Below are 20,283 nucleotides of genomic sequence, written 5' to 3'. Positions count from 1 at the left end.
GTTATAAGTTTAAACCCTTGTTTTAGCACCATTTTAGGGGAGAGAATGAATTTTTGAATAGCATATTAATAGGAAGACCCCGTTTGGGAGTGATTTTTCACTTCAAAAAATTGTTTTTTTTAGTCGTTATTTTATTATTCCAGCCGTAAATTTTAACTTCTTGTCTCACAGGTGGCCCCCACCTTTCTCCCAACGGTCAAAAAATCAATTCTCAAAATTCCAAACGAAGCGAAATGTGTAGTTAAAAAATAAAGAAAAGTTTTGAATTTGTATGTAATGTTATTTTATTGAAAAATATGTGACTGAAATGATGTTAAAATACCATTGAAAAATGCAATTTTTCAAAAGAATGGGGCTCAAACAAGGACTAACATTGTTCTCAAAAATACATTTTTGAAAATACCAAACCAAACTCATTTTCAGTATTTAAAATTGAAAAATAACTTAAAAACAACAAATCAAATGCACCCTTAGGATTTGGGGAATGGATTGTTCGGTGGCTTGTTTGTGTTTTGAAGGAGAAAATAATGTTTTGGTTTGGGCAAAAAGGACCTTTCTTTGTGTATTGTAAGTCATTTCATAGAAACACAACAGGAAACTCACAGCAAGGGGTGAGGGTGGGGTATTTTTTTGGTATTTTTTTATCATCACATGAGGTCCACACATGTGAGATTTCTGGCCAACTTCTATGATACAGTAATCTATACATGCAAAATTATTCGAGCAAAAAATGTGTTATTTGGAGTATCAATTAAGATACGTCAATGAGTCTTTCACAAGTTGACAGCTAGTCCAAGCTTCGAGTTATTTATAGAGTTTTTTCTTTTTTTAGTTTAGGGTTGCCATAGGGGGGCATATCACTTGAAGGGCTAACTTCTCCCTTACTTCTAAGTTTGTAAGCATTTCAGTCTCCCATGTTCGGGAATACGTTCGCTAATAGACGAAAAATGATGCGAAGAGATAATATGTTAAATACGTTGGCTGATCCATCTTATGCAATGAATGGAAGGAGTGGTGGCCAAAGAACATTTTTAGAAAGTTGAGTGATGATTATGAAACATTTTGAAGTGAAGGGATGCCAAAGTACAACTTTTACCAATATAAAAATTCCATTGTTATAAGCATAGCCAAACATGGTCTTTGTAGTTCCATTGTTAAAAGAGTCCTGTAACAGGATAAGCAGCGCTCAGTCTGTTCATCAGAGAAAACTCGGAGGGAAAAAGCATTTAAGCAATCGAGTTTACATCCTCTTCAGGTAAAATTATTAATGTCGAATAAAAATCCTCAAACTACATTGTTACTGCAAGAAATGATATTTGGGTTGACTTTTTAATTTTTCCATTTTCACATGGTCGTTGTATCTAAATAGTCTTTTATATTCTTTCCGAAAATTATAATTTTAATTGCTTAATCAAGACCTTTCACACTCGATGTTGTTGTTATGATTTATTGATCTGCTTGTTCCGGAGCGTTGTACGGTAAATTGGGCAATATTGATTTTTTATTTAGTGTGTCTGGTTGAGTAGGCACAATTTTAAAGCTACGATATTTTTTCTTATTTTTGTAATCTATAACGTGGGTTTTGAATCTCCATTTGAAATTGGACGTCAGTTCGCAGCGGTGAATTTATTTCAATTAAATATATTACTTAATGTAATTAGGAGAAATTTGTAATCCTTGCATATAATGGATATGTGATAAATTGTGTTTGCAGGTGCCATTTTCAGTTTCAGTGGTGACTTGTAGTTTTATTTATTGGTACTAATATGAGTTTTACTGGCCCTTCAGTCGGTTCTGGTTAGTTTGTGATTCTCTCTCTCTCTCTCTGTTCCCTTGGTTTAATTAAGATGAGGCATACCATGATGTCACGATTCTTGTCGTGAATAAGTAAACTTGTTGCAGAAGCAGTTCATTTTTTCCATTTAGAGTAGCTATTTGTAATTTTGTGTGTATTAGGTCTGCTGATGCTACCAAGCAATTTTCATAAAGCTGATAAAATAGTTCTAGTTATTTATATTGCAACATAGCAATTCATGCGAAAATGTTTTCCTTCCCAGCATTTTTACTGACATATAAGGACATGATTGCTTAAAGTGGCTTGGTGTTTGTCTGTTTTATTTTATTTTTATTATTTATCGACTTAATATTTTTGGTTTTCTCAACGGATCGAACTGTATGTAAACTCAATGTAGGAACCGTTAGAAGGGCATTTCAGTTTGGGCAGACATATGTGGTGAGGCCTAAAGGTAAACACCAAACTACTATAGTCTGGCTACATGGCCTTGGAGATAATGGCAATAGGTAATTCCATTTCCAGTTCTGGCATATGGGAAATGAATCGATTCTTTAATATAGCCTAACAAGTTGCTGAGTTCAACTTTCAGGGGCTTCCATGCTTACTGGGCCTAAGATTTTCCTCTTTAACTTGCAGTATGGTGTTATTATTTATTAAACTTTCTTTATCTGATCTATTCTTATTGTCCACTGTCCACTTCTTGATATAAAAGATAAAGCAAAAGTTTTTCCAATTTATGTGGAAATCTTCATGTGCTTTATGTTTTCATCCCAAGAAGAGAAGAATTGAGGGTAAAGAAGAATCAATTTTATTCATATAATCAAGGGTACCTATTAAAATGAATGAGCCCTCTATATATAGAGCAATTAATCTAAAATCGAATGAACCTTTAATAAACTAAAACCCTATCAATATATTAAAATTATTCTAATCTAAACAACTATATTGGAATATTAAAACTCTCATTTCAAAATCATAATTAAAATCTATCTCCATCTTTATCTTTATCTCTATCTCTGTCAACTTGTTAACCTAATCATCAATATTTTTGGACTAAATAGTTATATCTTTTTAGGAGTTTTAGAACGCAATTACAGAGATCTAAAGAATTCCACCTTAATTTTTATTTTTATTTTTAATTCAAGTTTATCTGTGTTATTGATTTGTTAGATTGAGGCCACTTGATAACTAGGCAATATGTATGACATGAAAATAAACTTTAACGAGTGAGAAACTATTGCTACCCTTTTTGTTATTTTTTGTATACTAATTTCCAGTGGGAAATATGTGGTGGATGCCTCATAACAAGCTTTCAGATTGATAAAAAAGACATAATTCTTAATAACAGAGCAACCATTAGGTTAAAATTTTACCACTTCCTACGTGCCATCTCAATCTTTAACGTTACTTTCTTTTTTTCTTTTTTCCTCTTCTGTAACTTGTATGCAACTCTTTTCACCGCATGGGGAGAAAAATCATACAGTTGAGGCTTCAAATTCAAGCATATGATGTTGGCTTCTCTTTTTACCTGCATTCAAACTAGCATAAATGCACATTTGTTGCCATTGTATTAACACTTAATAAGGAAAATGATAATAGTACTCATTCCACTCTCTAATTCCTATTTCTTTGCCCCCTTGACATCCCAACAAATCTGCTTTGTTTTGAAAATCAGAACTTTCCTATTCCCCCCCCCCCCACCATGAAATGAGCTGAACGTTATAGCTAAAACTATCGTTATTGTATTTAATGGTTAGTTCTTATCCATTTGCCCCCCCCCCCCCCCCCCCCACCATGAAATGAGCTGAACGTTATAGCTAAAACTATTGTTATTGTATTTAATGGTTAGTTCTTATCCATTTGCTATCTAATGTTTGGTTATGCGTCAGTGTAACGTGCCACTTCTATAGGTATGTGGCCAGTAGCAGAATAAGTTACAATTTTATTTGCATATTTGGCTTTCCGGTAATTTTGAACCGAGGAAACGTATTTCATTTAACTCTCAATATATTCATTCGTAGTTATGTTTCTTTGGCAAAGTGATTACTACTTCTCAAACTAACTTAGCTTGGCCATGAGTGTAACTTGATTGACGAGCAAGTGCCCTTTATCTAATTCATTTTATACCACCATATGGCTGCAGCTCCTTTAATTTTGTCTTCAATAGTACAATCCTTTGTGGTTGGGAAATTTTCCAGTTAGTTATTTTGGCAACTTTTCATTTTGTTAGAAATAATAATTTTGACTACTATTTCTGAATAAAAAGACAATTGCTTTGGTGTCTCTGTGAATTGAAATTTTTTCTTCATTTTTCTCCCAATTCTCCAATTATCCCTTCTCCTCCTCCTCCCTCTGTCTTTCTCTTTCCTGTGCCACATCACCTTTCCATGAGAATTTGCCTGGTTCAAAATGTATTCATTTGTGGCTGGTCATCTTCATCTGCCTCTTCATCAACTTATTTCATATCTATCTTCTTCCCATCCCAATTCACTCTTATATTCCCTCTATTAACTCCTCGAACAGAGGATGATGCCAATAGGGCAATTAGATGCATATGCCCATATGTGCGGCATTTGAAGAAAATTCACGAATCTCTCCTGGAAGAATTATTCTGTCTCAAATGAGAAATGTTTTTATGAAACCCATAAATGTCTTCAGATTCTTTCACATTTGAAGAAATTGTACTGATTTAAATGGAGAGCCAATTTCCCAGTTGAAGGAGTTATCCCATTGACATTTTTTACTCTTTTCACTATGTCTCTACCTTTTGTGCAAGCTTACTTACCTCAATGAATGTCCATTAAGGCTCAAAATAACCAACAATACTTATATAATCCTTCAGCCACCATGATAATAAAATATTGCTTAATTAGTTACTCTTATGGTTCTGCACCACTTAAATGTCAAGCATTCAAACTTAGTTGTTTATTCTTCAACAAAAGTATCTTGTTTATTATTTTTTTGTTGGGAATCCTTCTTGAATTACCTCTTCATTTTTTCCCAATTCTGACCATGACTTCCCCACTGCAAGTACTTTGTCTCTTTAGATTCTCCCACCAAAAGTAAGCAAATTATTTTTGTTGGAATTTTTACCTTGCTTTTGTGGAATATTGTCGAATTCAATAACTCTCTCCACCACTTAAATCCAATCTGTAAGCTTTCCCGCTTATTGCAAACTTTTTACTTGTATGCCAAAATAATTCGTTTTTCATTGAGATGGTCTCTTGGCGAAATAGCATAATGCATTCTAGTGCTAGGAAGGAAGTCTGGAGGACTCTACTGATAACCAAATCGATTGTATTATTTGGCACACACAACTAAGTAAAGTACCTAAAATAAAGGACGATTAGTCAGCAGGTTTGGCTAAGCTTTAAATTAAATAATTTTGTTTTCAAACATGTTTAGGCATGCTTATTAGCATTTTTTTTCTTGTAAGTAAAAATTTTACTTGATAGTAAGGGGGGATTACTGTCAGAATAAGTAATTGTTTTCCAACTTAGACCAATAAAGACTTATTACCCTCAACAATTTGAGAGCGTCACAAATTTGACAACCCTGTATGTTCCTCTTAATTTTATTCTAAGTGCAGTAGATTGAGAAGATTTCGAATAGGAAAAAATAAATTGATAAGGAGGAAACAAAACATTGTATCAAGCCTTGTCATATTGAACCAGAACTTTTGAACAGAATGCTAATTGAGCCGTTTATGGTGAGATGCAGAGAGTATGGAATATGTATGCTTTTGCTAAATGGATGTTATTACTAAATGAAAGTATAGCATTTTTCTGCCATGTATCATATTGAGTGCTGATTGTAATGCAATGAGCAATCACACTTTACCATAAAGGATGATTCCAACCCTTTTGCTTTCATGTTCTGTGGCAGCTGGTCCAGTCTCTTGGAGACCCTTCCTCTCCCAAATGTAAGTCTACAATGTGTTGTACTTAAGCATTCATCACAGAAGTTACTATTAGAGGTAATTAGGCAAATTGGTTTATTTTATTACCTTGTACAGTGAACAAAATCAGGGATTAATTCCCTTGTATAATTTTCATATATAACTATGTACTACTCTATAAATTAAAGGCAATACAAAGGAGAAATTATCGAGCAAAATTGGCATGGTATCAGAGCCCTAAAATACTTCTCTCATACCTGTGGTCATCTTCTTTTTTCCGGCACTTCCTGGCTGTTTGTGGTTGGTGGCTGGATCATAGTGGTCAGCGTGGTTGGTGGGCTTAGTCGGACCATTGTTCATCGGAGTTGAAGTCGTCTGTGGTCGCATCTCATCTCTACAACGCTGTCTGAGTCGCCCATAGTAATGTCGCAGATTGTTGGTGCCATCTGAGGATTTGGGTATACAGTTTTCAATGTCTTCAAGGTTGGTTCTGGTCGTCGAAGGTTGTTTCGGCGCTGTCAGTAGTCGCTGGTCACACTTCCAGCATCTTCGAGCTCCTCCTGTGGAGGATTTGGGCTTTACATAATTTATCTGGTTGCCTGTATTCCTTCTTTGTTGTTGGGCTACCCTTAAGGTAATTTGTTTTTGTTTGAGCTTGGGTTGTGTTTGATGGGCTATAGTATTTGGACTTAAGTTGTTGGTGGAATATGATTTTACTGATTAATTTTGATTGAAATTCGTCGTGTCATATGAGAAGGGTGATTCTATCTGCATTTGCTTTATTGGAAAGAACTATTCTTCATGGGCTTTTAATTTTCAATTATTGGTTGAGGTTAAAACTGAGTTGTGGGGACATATTGATGGAAGTCTCCTATCTCTTTATCAAGAGAAGGACAAGGAGAAATACATTGCCCGGAAAACGAAGGATTCTCGAATTATGACTTGGATTGTTGGATCGGTTGATGCTCAGATTGTTCTTAATCTCAGGTCCTACAAGTCAGCCCGTGCTATGTGGAACTACTTGAAGAAAATCTACACTCAAAACAACAATGCTCAAAGACTTCAATTGGAGTTTGAACTGGCAAATTTCTCCTTTGTATTGCCTTTAATTTATAGAATGGTACATAGTTATATATGGAAATTATACAAGGGAATTAATCCCTGATTTTGTGCTCTATACAAGGTAATAAAATAAACTAATTTGCCTAATTACCTCTAATAGTTGCTGCCCCAGAATTTGTTATTCGCAAATAATCTTTTCATATATGGATCACCGATTTCTGATCTGCTTTAATTCAATATACCTGCAGATTAAATGGATCTGCCCAACTGCTCCACAACAACCAATAACTTTATTTGGAGGCTTTCCTTCAACTGCTTGTAAGTTAAATTGAAATTATATTATTTTTGTGATGCGTGCAGAAGAGATACTACATGGTAAAGGGTGAAATGGGCAGAGACAAGCTGAATGCTTGGAGAATTATTGAGCTCGAAGTTAAATATATTGTGTTAGGATCGAACTCGATAGTGCCCCTTGTGAAGTTCAATCCCTAGCTTGATCGTAAAAATATGAGTTTTACTCAAGCTTCAGCCTAGTTTGAACCCAAGCACGAGCTCAAGAATTTGGGGTAACCTTTTTGTTTTACTTAAAATAATATTAAACAAAAAAAATAAAAAATAAAAAAAGTACATTGTTTTCTAGCATTATTGCTAAAGATGCACTATTTGAAATTGTCTCATCTGGAGTGTTGCTGAGCTCAAGTCTGAGATAGCAGGTTGCTGGTTCACAAACAGGCTAGCTGGCTTTTAATTTTTTGAGTAATTTATTTAAGTGAATATTTAATTGTTTAAATTACTCAAAAGAAGAGAAATAATAGTAATTGCTAGTTAATAATCAAAGCCTTATGATTATAGTTTGTCTAATGCTGTGTCTAATATTGTAACTTGTCATGATCATGTGTACCTTCACCCCCATCCCCCCTCTGAATTCATATATGCAAATTCACCAACCATTATTTATCAACTGTATTTCTTGTGCTATCTATTAGGGTTTGATGTGAATGAACTTTCTGAAAATGCTAATGATGATATAGAGGGTTTGGATGCTGCAGCAGCATATGTTGCGAGCTTATTGGCCAATGAACCCCAAAACAGTGAGTTCCTTCTTGCAGCTTTATATGTGTAATCTCTCTGTAAATTTTGTGTTTCAGTATCTAAAATGCTAGAACTTTTTCTTTTTTTTTCCCCAAAAAAGGGATCAAAGCATTTCAGCAGTCCCCAGTAAAATGCTAGATCATTGTCACTGCCAAAATGATAGAAAAATAGATCAGAATAAGTACTTGATTCCATCCTCTGCCTGCTTAAGAACATATCTTGAATCACTAAGGATTGGTGCTTATTCTGACTGCAGAATGTTAATACTGTTCTCTGACAACTTGGATGTCTTATTTGTCTTCCATCTTCAAGGATAAATATCAATACTAATTTTAAATTTATATCACTTCAGCATCTAATGATCTAAAACATACACACTATGTTGCTTGGAGAGTCACATCCGCCATGTTTGCTCCTTCGTTATCTGTATGCATCTGGAAAGTGCTACATTACTGAACAAAAGCAAGTTTGATGGACACAGCATCCTCCACACTGCTTACTATGTTAGCCTCTAATGGAGTGCGCGCGCGCTCCCACATACGCGCACACACACACACACGCATATATATCTGCACTATTTCTATGTGTTTCTATGGGATCGCTTGGTAGTGCTGTTGTATTCTCGGTACTAATACTGGAACTACGTTTGGTGTCACCTCGTGGGGTGTATTAGTGCTATCACGTTTTCATTATCTCGCATATAAGGAAGCATGAACTTTTGATTATTCCTTCTAGGAAACAATTTAAGACATTGTGATGTGCACTTTATGTAACTTATGTGAACAAGTTTGAAATCCAGATGTTGGCAATAATATGAGACTACAGTTAACATCTTGCCTCGAGTTAATTTCAGTTTTAACTTTTCTTTTTCCTTCTTTCTTTTTCTACCAGCTTCATTAGTATGGAGTTTTTAACTTGGGCAAACTTCTAACCAGTTAGTTACTTTTAATACCATTGACATTTGTCACAGTAAAACTCGGGGTTGGAGGCTTCAGTATGGGTGCAGCAGTCGCCCTCTACTCTGCAATTTGCTTCGCTCAAGGAAAGTATGAGAATGGCAGCCCATATCCAGCCAATTTGAGTGCAGTTGTTGGATTAAGTGGCTGGCTTCCATGCGCTAAGTGAGATTCCTGAACAATAATATTATTAGAAATGATATCTTTATTGTGTTCTATTCATTTTGATATATTATCATTACTGCTATTTTTCTCCAGGAATCTAAGTAGCAAATTAGAAGGGGTAAATGAGGCTGCTGGCCGTGCTGCATCCTTGCCTATTCTGCTTTGTCATGGAAAAGGTATAAATCCTAGGGATATCAAATAGAAGAATGGTATTTCTGTTGGTTGAGAAGATATTTTGGGATTAATCGTTCTGTTTTACCTTTTCTCTTTATTTATCCCTGCAAAAGGCCTCTGCACTTTCCATTAAGCATTAGGAGATTCAGATTAACGAAGTGTTTATTTTTTAATGCTTGTTGCCATGGTGTACATGGTGATTATACCCGTATAATCTGACACAGGAGATGATGTGGTTGCTCATAACTTTGGTGAGAAGTCTGCAAACAAGTTATCATCGTCTGGATTTCAAGACACGACATTTAAATCATATTCTGGGTATGTACTTTTTCTTGCTGTCAATAAAGCTTTTCGTCATTAAGTTTGCAGTAACTGATGGAGCATTCCATCGAACAGGCTTGGTCACTATACTATCCCCGAAGAAATGAATGAACTTTGTGCATGGCTAACTTCAAAGCTTGGCCTGGATGGGACATCATGAGAAGATGCACATAGTGCAAGTTTTAACTTAGCTTGGGTGGAGCAATGGTATATGGAGGGATTTATTATCTATTGTTGTACGGTATAAAGAATTTGATGGACTATTTTGAACCGGAACTTATTTTGGCTACTAATAAAGTTTCACCATTGCTCTTGTTGCTCGGTGCTATCAGGTGTACAACTATAGCTTGATTTTAGACATATTGGTGCTTAAACATTCTTGTCTAATATTTAGTTTGGGGCTTGGTTTTCAAATTTCCATTCTATTAGTATGGTGGATCTAGGAATTTGAGTGAACTAGGGCAGATCAAGGTGAGCGTCCGCAGCCATCCAATATATGGAAAAAATAAAAAATAAAAAAATCCGACAGAGCTAGCACAGGAGGCCGTAATGGCTCGTTGGGTGCTGGCTCTGCCCATGGTCATTATGTTGAATCTGCCCAGTTCTGCTGATGTTTCAAGTTGCGAAAGTAGCCAACTACATAACTTATTTTTGAAAACCAATATGATTATTGAATGATATCGACACTGCAAAAATAGTAGCCAAGCAATATAAATTGGGTAAACCAAAGCAAGATTTCAAAGTAAAGTTGCTTGGCAAAGGAAAGTAGCAAATTCTTCGCGTAAAAGATTTTGAACATTAGACAAATTTTTACACGTCCTATCTACTTATTGCAACCCTCTTTCTTGGCCCAAGCTTGGAACCAGCAATGAAAAATGTTCAGATTTTCACATAAATTAATAAAAAGACTAATCTGTTCAGAATCTTGTATGCTTGATTGATCTGAATGCAAAAACATACAACAAAAAATCTGAAGTATACATGAAATACAATGAAGACAACTCTTAGAGAGTTTAGTATACATGAAACACATACAATAAAGACAACTCTTGGAGAGTTTAGTATACTACGAAACAGATTTCCAATCCAAAGGAACCAAATCACAGAAACACAATCCACATAATTTTTTTCCAAAACCTCTGAAAAAGCACTGCTAATGTATCTGCTACTTTGGCACAATTCTTCGTTATGATAAAAGAAATATTAACAGGAAATTAAAGAAAGATGAAAACAGCAAATCAAACAAGCATGAAATCAAGAATTTTAGCAGTAATGTAGCTCTCAATGGTCTGCAGAGTTTCTTCAAGCAACAATGATCGGAGCAATCCTTCAATAAACCAACGTTTTCTTCCATTTTAATGAGAAAACCAATTTCACCTTGGCACCTCTTTTATAAGTGCCACATCACCACCTAGTTGTTGTAGCAACTTATCGTGATCTCCATCTTCACTTTCTGTTGGCTCGTGTGGTGTTGCACTAGATGAAGAACCACTTCCATCTTCCTCTGAATGTAGTAAAAAGATAATCATGAGGAAGTTACTCTTGTAAGAGAATTTCTTGTGGAATGATTGGTCTATCATCATGGAGGGGAATCAGGAGGCAAAACTGCATTGAAGAAGTAGAAAAGACGCTTGCCTGAATAAGCAGCATAATATTCAGGAAGATGTTTAACTGTTGATACTTGAAGACTTTCAGGAAGAAGACAGCTACAGAAAGCACCTGCAAGTTAAAGTTTTTCACGAGAGGGAGGAATTTAGAAAATGAAATCGCAAGTTTTATATTGGTGATGGCATGTTAGATGCAAGAATCTGGCATAATGACATTCAAATGCCTCCAAGGCGTAACATTAATCTAATTCACAAGTCGCCCATCATCAATCCGTTAGTTTCCACGCCATTATGGAGTATCAAATATCCTTGGAAATCCTAAATTACAAATTATTTTCATCAGAATGCAGGAGATGTCATCGATGACAAACAGGTACACCAAAAAGGTAGAACTGCCAATTATGTATTCCATATTATATGAGCAACCAAACTCTTGGCACATATTTTGTCTGTATTGCACTCATAGCTTCTTAAATGAGCAACAACCTGACCAATTAGGTTAGCTGTGGTTGACGTGGTTATTAAGACATGGAAAAGAACAAGAAGGAGAACTTGCAAATTAAAATACAAGTAACTTGATGTGGAGTATGGTGATTAGTAATGTCAAATGAGGTATTATTAAGACAGTCTGAGGTAGAATTCCAGTTAATAACCAAGTATGGTGGTGGAAAGAAGTTTTAGTTGACAATTAAAGCTAGAAAGAGAATTCTATGAAAAATTAGAAATGAAGGAGGCTTTTGACAAAATAGAACCAATAATGGGAAGGAAGCAATCTATGAGAAATCTCAACAGAGGAAAAGATAAATAGAGATCTTAACAAAGTTGTGTGAAAGATGAAAATCATGAAGGTATTTTATTACGATGAGATACACAAAATTTAGAAGAAATATTTCTATAAGGGTCCGTTTGATAGTATTAAATTCCATGAAAAATGTCACATCCGAGGAATTCGTTTTCTACTTTGGCTGTTTGATACGAAAGTGAAAATGGAGTTTGAATTCCAAGGTCCAAACTCTTAAAACATGTTTTTGGCCAATTGAGTAGAAATCGAATTCCTATGGTTTTAGTGGTTTTCTCTTTTCCAACTTACATGGAATTGGTTTGCTTCTTCCACCATTGCAATCAGACCGACCCTACGTTATTTATTAGAATGCATATCACGGATCTTGTAAATCTTTCAATCTTAACAAAGTTGTGTGCTGAAAATCATAAATTTATTTATAACAATGAGATCCAATTTAGAAGAAATATTTTTTGAAAGGTATTTAATAGAATGTATATCATGGATCTTGTTACTCTTTCAAACTTTACTAAAACAGCACGCTCCCTTGATGGATAGTGATCTTAGAAGTGGGTGAAGTTGTGAGGATGATCAAGAAGAGAAAAGCAATTGGATTCAATGGAACCAATATCCTAGGCAAAGTGAGTGTTTTATGGTCAACAACATTAGTAATGAGATCTATGAGTAAAGAGATGGCTAATAACAGATAGATGTAGACCCTGTATAAGAAATGAAAGAAACTCAAGATTACACGAACTATAGAGATATTAGGTTATGAGTCATACTATGATTGATGACTGAGCCAGAATTGATATATTTTTGAAAGTCTCAGATAGCTAGTTTGGTTTTATGCTAGGGAGATAAACCCATGAAATCTATTACATAGTAAATTATAGTGAACATATGAAATACATATTGTTCCTATTGATATAGAAAAAGTATATGATATGGTACCAAGGGAAGTGACATGACGGATGCTAGAGAAAAAATGATTTTCTATTACATCGGTATTAAGAAATGCATGGAATACTATCACGAATGTAAAACTTAAAGAAGGTACAGTAAGGAAATTGAAGCAGTTTGAAATCCAAGATCTTTTGAACTAATACAAAATACACAAAATATCTATTTTGCCATTGCAGGAATAAGGATAAAGAAGGAGTCAAAAGCAGATTATGAAAAGGCTACAGTAATTCTATGTGATCAAAAGATATCTATCAAAGTAAAACAAAAACTCTACAGAACAATTATTACACAATCTATGAGTTATAGCTTGTTGGCTTATTAAAGACAAAATGTCAATAAAATACATGCAAAAGAAATGAAGGTGTTAAGATAGATATGCGACAACTTAGAATGGATAGAACAAGAAATGAGATACACAAACATGTGGGGATAAGACTATTTGTGAATAAATTAAGGGACGTCGACATCTAGATGGTTGTGACCTGCAACAAGATATATAGAAACTCCCGTCCACAAAAACTATGTAATCGCATCAAAATATGACAGGAAATGAAAGGCAGACCAAAACTACCAAGGCTTTTCAATTGTGTGCCAAAATAAATAAATAAATATTAAAAATTATTTCTTGGATATTCCAAATAAGCTAGCTCTAGATCGAATAAAATGATGCAAAACGATTAAATAAGGTTAGCTTCTTCTTGTTGTTCTAGGAAGCACCGACATATCAAAGCCTCTGAACTATCAAGATATGATATGCTTGTTGTGAGAAAAATCTGCATAACGTATTAATTGATATTTTTTATAAAGACTCCATGTTTACTAATTGCATAAGAAATCCCCACTGCTATCAAACTAAATGAGATAGAAATTATATTCAAGTCAGAACTTTGTACCTAGCCGTGCCAGCCGATTCACCCATCCAGGAATCCCTTTCCCTATCAATCTCTTGCTAATATCATCTGTAAAATGATTGCAGTTCTTGGAAATGAGGTGATAGGTGTTCCCATGATACTCAGAAGCTAAACTCTCAACAAATGTCCGAAATTCTGAGGGAGGCATGTTAAGATAACCCAGAGGGACAGAGCATCTATATATGAAACCAGGACAGCTCTTAGGCTCCACTTCAAACAGTCCACTGATTGGGAAGTCATGTGCACCAAACCCATATTCCTTACCTTGAACTGAAATTTTTCATGAAAAGAAAATCAAGGAATGTTACCAAGAAAGCTTTGGTTTAAATCTAACTCAACAGCCAGTGGAAATATGCAATATAAAGAGCACAAAGAATAACGAGCATATGATTGGGTGTCTTTGCGGTTGGAAGTAAATAATCTTTCACATTTCCATCAGTTAATCATCTCCGTAATAATACAATATTGAAGATTAACCAAGGTTAGACACTTATTTTAAGAAAAGGTATTAGGGTTTAGTTTAAAGGTTCTCTAGTATGTCGTTATTGCTTTATTTGTTTTCCTACTTAAAACCCAATATAATGAGAGACTATGCACGTATGCCTTGATATTGAATAAAAACTATAATCTTTTCTCTCCAGTTTCTCTTCTTATTCTTCTTCTTTCTATAATTCTGGTTATTGTTACGAGCTTCTGTTGTCAGATAATAATTAGCTTAATGAAATAATGCATGCAAATATAATGACTAGAGAAAAATGAAGACTGTATCAGCACCGATTACTCCATATAATGAACCTACCACCGGAAAAGATTACTATTTACTGTAGCCTATAGTTACAAGATCGAAAGGCAACAACGAACGTAATTATACAAATCAATATAGAACATTTGTCCACCTCTGCACCAAGCCGAGCATTTAATTGATCAGAAAGCAAAATAAGCATGCAACTTTTTATCATGTTAACGTAAGTCAAAAGCTTTTGCCTACCTAATTTTAAGTTTCTTCTGACTCATTTACAAATGCAAAGAAGCTATATACTTTCTGGTTCCGCGGTTACCAAGATTTCTAAAATCCAGTTAGGCTAGACTTTTGAAAAATTAAAAAATTTATCAGATGTGCACTTGGCAATATTCAAATGTTCATCAAATCAAACCTCTTCATTAGCTCTGACGCATTAATTTTTCCAGTTGTACAATTATGTAATGGTTAGATGGTACAAAACAAATACTACCTTATCTTTCCCTCTTTCTGTATGGGTTTGAGCGTGCATATCAGTATCTAGCGTGTGTGTGTGCACACACGAATGCGCCTATCTATGAAAGCAGCTCCATTTCATAATAAAACAATATAGCTTTGCTATAGATGTTCGAAGGCATTTTAAAAAGCAGAGCTTAATAAAAAGGGATTGAAACAGTATTTTAAGTATAAACACTGAGAAAGTATGGTGGAAATAGATATTTTGGGCATTCTCTTGCATCTGGTGCCTGTCTCAAATTTAATTTAGGAATCACATGAATGACACTCTACAGATTCAGGGAAGTTATGTTCACAAGACATCTTCCCTGGCTAAACCTCAAGTCACAAATTTTACTGCCTAAATAGAACTTATATTCCCACCATCTAGCTCATCTCCCACTGTCTACTGCATTGCATTTAAGGAGGTCGAGAGTTAACTAGTTGATATGTCCATAATTATTTAATTTTCAATCATCAGAATTTCAATGTGCAAGTGTGGCAAGTGAAGCCATGCATTTGACAACTTTTCAGACTAAACGAACACGGACCATTTTGTGCTCAATATAAATTACGTCAATAATCCAATAGATTAGAAACAACTGAATTCTGCACAATATTACGAGAGCCGTTTTAATGAGGCAGAAGAATTGACCTATTGGGAAATGATGTATTTATCTAGATATAAAAATGTATCATCCGCACGTCTTTAGATATGCAGAAACAAATCCATGTGATTACTCAATAATTTTATATTTTTTTCAAAATTTGTCATTTTGACCTGCACATGATTGTAAGACATGGTGAACTAAGATCAACAAGAAAATCTTTACATTTCTATAACCGCAGACCCAGCAAGTGGTGCAAAATCATGATACTGAAAAGTGAAAGATGATGAGTGACAATGTCAATTGCATTCATCATGTGTAATTGCATTGTATTTTTATTTTTATTTTTTTAACTAGAAAAATATCTTACCCCAGCAGTCCAACAGTGACCAGCAAGATTCCCATTTAGCCCCCGTTTGACAACCATTAAGATAGAACTCTTTTTTCACTCATTTTCAACCTTACATTCTCACAATAAAACATTTTGCATGTCAACCCAAAACTTTTTCCTATTTTTTAACCACACAATCTCCAAAAAATCACTATTCCAAAACTCATTTTCATCATAAAAGCTCACTTTAATGATTGTCAAACGGGGACTTAATTACAAGCTTACAACTACTTATCTGGCAACTTCTTCTTGTATAAGAACTTGCATTCCATGCCTTTATATCTCCTCAATGTTGTGAGCGCAAATGTGTCTAACGCAAACTTGATACTCGGATTCTTCGAAATGGTTGGAGTACCCATGTTGTACATGACACGACATAGGTATAAATGTGGAATATGTGTTGAATCCTCCAAGTTTCAACCGAACATTTCATCGTTTTTGCTTCTTTTTCTTTCTTCTTCTTCTTTTTCCCCCCCTTTTCCTTTTCTTTCCCATTTTTGCTCTCTATAAACCTAGCGCCACCTCCGAGAGGGTGAAGAAAGGCGACGACGCTAGGTTTTCCCCTTTTCTTCTTCTTCTTCTTTCTTTTTTCTTTCCCTTTCCTTCTTTTTTTCCTTCTTTTCCTTTCTGCATCGATGGTTTAGGATTTTGTTTGTATAAAATGAAAACGGGTTCCATATAGTTCTGCTATTCCATTAAGTCCAAATTGCAATCAAGTTCATTATTTTCTATTTTATATAACATTTAATAATTAACTTCCCATAATTGAGAACTAAGCGTCAAAATTTTATTTTATTCGTCTTAACCTCTTATTCAATACTCATTTTGATTTTAACATATTCAAAATGACATATTGCGTCAGTAAAAAAATTGAAACTTGAAAGACATATAAAGACGTACCCACGTTCGAAATTTGGACTCTTTTTAGCAATGTTCCCACATCCTACATTTTAGAAAATAAAATATCTGGCACTTCAATGCGTGCCCGTACCCGAGTCTGAGCACATAGCATGAGACATATTAATCTAATCCTGGACGCCATAAGCAATGTAAACTTAATCTTCACTGTTGTATTATTACTATAGAGGGGTGAGGAATGACGGAGAAATAAATAACATGCATGCAACTGAAAAGAATAAGGAAAAATTGATGAGTTCGACGTTCCTAACTACAATATTGATTCCATTTTTTGGGAATTATTAAATGAAAATATCATATTCTATTTCAAGTTTACACACATACACATACATATACATAAATACATAATTTTGCATCTTTAATACTCATAGCTTCAGCACTTGATATAAATAACTATTCGTATTCACTTGAAGAATCTGAATATTTTGAATTTAATCAGAGAAATTAAAGAAGAAGCACAACTCAAATAATCATGACACAAGATAGTAATTAGCCAAAATTTCTCCCAATCAGTGCACTCCAAGAAAACAAGATTGAGCTGGTAATAAACTGTGTCCAATCCAGTAGAAAGAATTTTTTTTTTTTTCCCCTTTAAAGCCCAAATTCATATTTTCATCCGAGTAATCCGAACCGAAGTTCAAACAACTAGAGTCCAAATAATTCCCATTTCAAGATCCCTATCAAATTTCCTATCCACCTCAAAATTTCAAGAAATTAAGAGAACCCATTTTCAAGTTCTATCAGAAAACCGGCCTTATGTATATATACATACGTAAATTAAATCGAATACAAGAGAAGCTGTTTCTTGATTTCTCACCTTCAATGCCCGAATGGAAGATGCCAAAACCAAACCAAATAGAGTACTGATTTGCAGGTGTGAGGTCATATACATTCAATATCACTTGGGATTCTTCGCTGCCGCTGCCGCTGCCGCTGCTGCTGCTGCTGCTTGCTTTTCGTTCGGGGCTAGACCTTAAGGCCTCATTTTCTTCCTCCATTTGATGCTCTATATATTTTTCAATTTTTTTCTTCCTTTCAATGAATGTCACTTTTAATTAGAAATGGAATATGATTTCTGGGTCCAATTACTTTTCATAAACCGAAGCTTAAGAGATTGAGAATGGCCTTTAAATCGGATTTCTCCCGATCTTTATGGCCAGAGAAAAAGGTTCAAACTTTTCTGAAACCAAAGGGAGAAAAATAAACAGAGTTTAGATCGTGCAAACAATCAAATTGTTGGAAAAGTTCATTTTAGTCCTCGAGGTTTGGATGTGATTTCAAAATAATGAAGAAAAAATGTGAAATTGTGTAGTTGACAATTGAGCTCATCTTAGTGCTTGTTTTGTTGGAATTTTGATATTATTTGGTAGGAATTTTGATAATTGATTGATAAAGTAGATCCTACTTATGAGAAAAGAATTCAAAAATGACGGCTGGAATAGTAAAATAAGGATCAAAAAATTGATTTTAATTGGTTTGAAATCTGTACCAAACAAGCACTTAATCATTAGTCATTGACTCATTGGTCCAAATAGAAGCTAAATTGACATTCATATTGATTTGATCCCATAAGCAAAATCAATCATGTGGATCGCATTTTCAATCATGTAATTCCAATGATTCGATGAATCTTCCTATTCCTAGATTTTTTACGGAAATATTGAAGAGGTCTAAACGAAAACTAGAGAGATTTATCGAAAAAGATCTTTCTCCTTCCTGTTTAAACATGATATTTAATTAATATTTCAGTGCGAAAAGTTTTTAGTTCGCCCATTTCTTAATTTCTTCGATCATAATACTTCCAAATAGGGCTATAGCTATAGCCAAAAATTGTCATTTTTCTAAAAAAAAATTCTTTAACATTAGAAAATTGGCTCTAAGGTTTTTTATGAACCCTAAAATTGGTTTAGCCTCCACGAGCTCATAATCAACATACTAGTTTTATGCCACGTGTGATGCACTTGATATATTTGTATTCTAAGTATTTATTAACGTTAATTTAATTTAATCAAACTTGTAGTATCAATAAATGATAGTTACTGAGCCCTTGTTTGAGTGTCCTCCTTGTCAAAATAGTGCATTTTTGAATAGTGTATTGATAAAAAATATGTGATCAAAAAATAAAAAAAAAGTCATGAATTTTCCTATAATATTATTTTTATTGAAGAATATACAGTTGATGCGTGATCAAATCAGAAAAATGTAATTTAAAGAGAGAGAGAGAGAGAAGAGTTTTGTGATAAATAACTAAGGCTATGGACACATGGCAGACAAAATAATAGCAAAAGCATGGCCATGATAGTTACTGAGCCCTTGTTTGAGTGTCCTCCTTGTCAAAATAGTGCATTTTTGAATAGTGTATTGATAAAAAATATGTGATTAAAAAATAAAAAAAAGTCATGAATTTACGTATAATATTATTTTTATTGAAGAATATACAGTTGATGCGTGATCAAATCAGAAAAATGTAATTTAAAGAGAGAGAGAGAGAGAAGAGTTTTGTGATAAATAACTAAGGCTATGGACACATGGCAGACAAAATAATAGCAAAAGCATGGCCATGTTAGGCAACGATTAAGTCAGGCTATAAAGAGCACAATTTGTACATGGATTCATAAATTGGAAAATGCATAATGGAGATAATAGTTCGGGTGATTATATTCAAACTATAAATTTTTTATTTCTTACACCAAATTTAGTTGAGGTTATTGACTTTATCATACTTATATTTCTAACAAATTTTCATGTCATTTTTGTTTTCAAACCTTTCATTAGTTAATAAATTTTGTATTTGATAACATTTTTATATCCAAATGTCAGTTAAAATGGGATAAAATAACTTGTTTTGTCGTAATTTTAAAAAATAAATAAATAAAGTCTATCTAAAAAAATATTTTCTTCCTCAGAAGTGGGGTTGTATAGATATCACGCAGTTTAGTTTCGTTTCTAAAAACTCATTCAATTGAACTAAGGCAACCAACCGCAACAAGGAAAGAGTAAGAAATTGATAGTAGACCAGAAAAATGTAATTTAAAGAGAGAGAGAGAGAGAAGAGTTTTGTGATAAATAACTAAGGCTATGGACACATGGCAGACAAAATAATAGCAAAAGCATGGCCATGTTAGGCAACGATTAAGTCAGGCTATAAAGAGCACAATTTGTACATGGATTCATAAATTGGAAAATGCATAATGGAGATAATAGTTCGGGTGATTATATTCAAACTATAATTTTTTATTTCTTACACCAAATTTAGTTGTGTTTAAGGTTATTGACTTTATCATACTTATATTTCTAACAATTTTTCATGTCATTTTTATCTTCAAACTTTTCATTAGTTAATAAATTTTGTATTTGATAACAATTTTATATCCAAATATCAGTTGAAATGGCGTAAAATAATT

The 20,283-nt window shown here is 34.0% G+C and overlaps 2 protein-coding genes across 2 annotated transcripts; one reads left to right on the top strand and one right to left on the bottom strand.

Moving 5' to 3' along the window:
* The first annotated feature begins 1,123 nt into the window (after positions 1 to 1,123).
* LOC111411153 (acyl-protein thioesterase 2-like) lies at positions 1,124 to 9,877 on the top strand. The gene is made up of 10 exons (XM_023041714.1): positions 1,124 to 1,255; positions 1,715 to 1,797; positions 2,193 to 2,301; positions 5,681 to 5,717; positions 7,004 to 7,073; positions 7,742 to 7,846; positions 8,818 to 8,968; positions 9,062 to 9,144; positions 9,367 to 9,460; positions 9,539 to 9,877. Exons 2-10 carry the CDS (start codon positions 1,767 to 1,769, stop codon positions 9,621 to 9,623), a joined length of 765 nt encoding a protein of 254 aa, XP_022897482.1. The 5' UTR covers positions 1,124 to 1,255; positions 1,715 to 1,766; the 3' UTR covers positions 9,624 to 9,877.
* A 543-nt stretch (positions 9,878 to 10,420) lies between these two features.
* Positions 10,421 to 18,087, bottom strand: LOC111411144 (deSI-like protein At4g17486). Its single transcript, XM_023041706.1, has 4 exons — positions 17,697 to 18,087; positions 13,711 to 13,998; positions 11,099 to 11,182; positions 10,421 to 10,967 (listed from the first exon to the last, which is right to left on the bottom strand). The coding sequence occupies exons 1-4, from the start codon at positions 17,875 to 17,877 to the stop codon at positions 10,837 to 10,839; spliced, it is 684 nt and encodes a 227-aa protein (XP_022897474.1). The 5' UTR covers positions 17,878 to 18,087; the 3' UTR covers positions 10,421 to 10,836.
* Positions 18,088 to 20,283: the final 2,196 nt, after the last annotated feature.

Source organism: Olea europaea, chromosome 2 (assembly GCF_002742605.1).
Source record: "Olea europaea var. sylvestris chromosome 2, O_europaea_v1, whole genome shotgun sequence".
Lineage (NCBI taxonomy): Eukaryota > Viridiplantae > Streptophyta > Magnoliopsida > Lamiales > Oleaceae > Olea > Olea europaea.
This window is presented reverse-complemented; position numbering and strand designations above follow the sequence as displayed.

Bases quoted from the DNA above. Each gene is read 5' to 3' on its own strand.
- LOC111411153 (XM_023041714.1), top strand. From the start codon at position 1,767: ATGAGTTTTACTGGCCCTTCAGTCGGTTCTG. The intron at 5,718-7,003 runs GTAAGTCTACAA...ATATACCTGCAG, and splicing joins AGACCCTTCCTCTCCCAAAT to ATTAAATGGATCTGCCCAAC. The intron at 8,969-9,061 runs GTGAGATTCCTG...ATTTTTCTCCAG, and splicing joins GGCTGGCTTCCATGCGCTAA to GAATCTAAGTAGCAAATTAG.
- LOC111411144 (XM_023041706.1), bottom strand. From the start codon at position 17,877: ATGGAGGAAGAAAATGAGGCCTTAAGGTCTAGCCCCGAACGAAAAGCA. The intron at 11,183-13,710 runs GTACAAAGTTCT...TTTAACTTGCAG, and splicing joins GAATCGGCTGGCACGGCTAG to GTGCTTTCTGTAGCTGTCTT. The intron at 10,968-11,098 runs GCAAGCGTCTTT...TACTACATTCAG, and splicing joins ATATTATGCTGCTTATTCAG to AGGAAGATGGAAGTGGTTCT.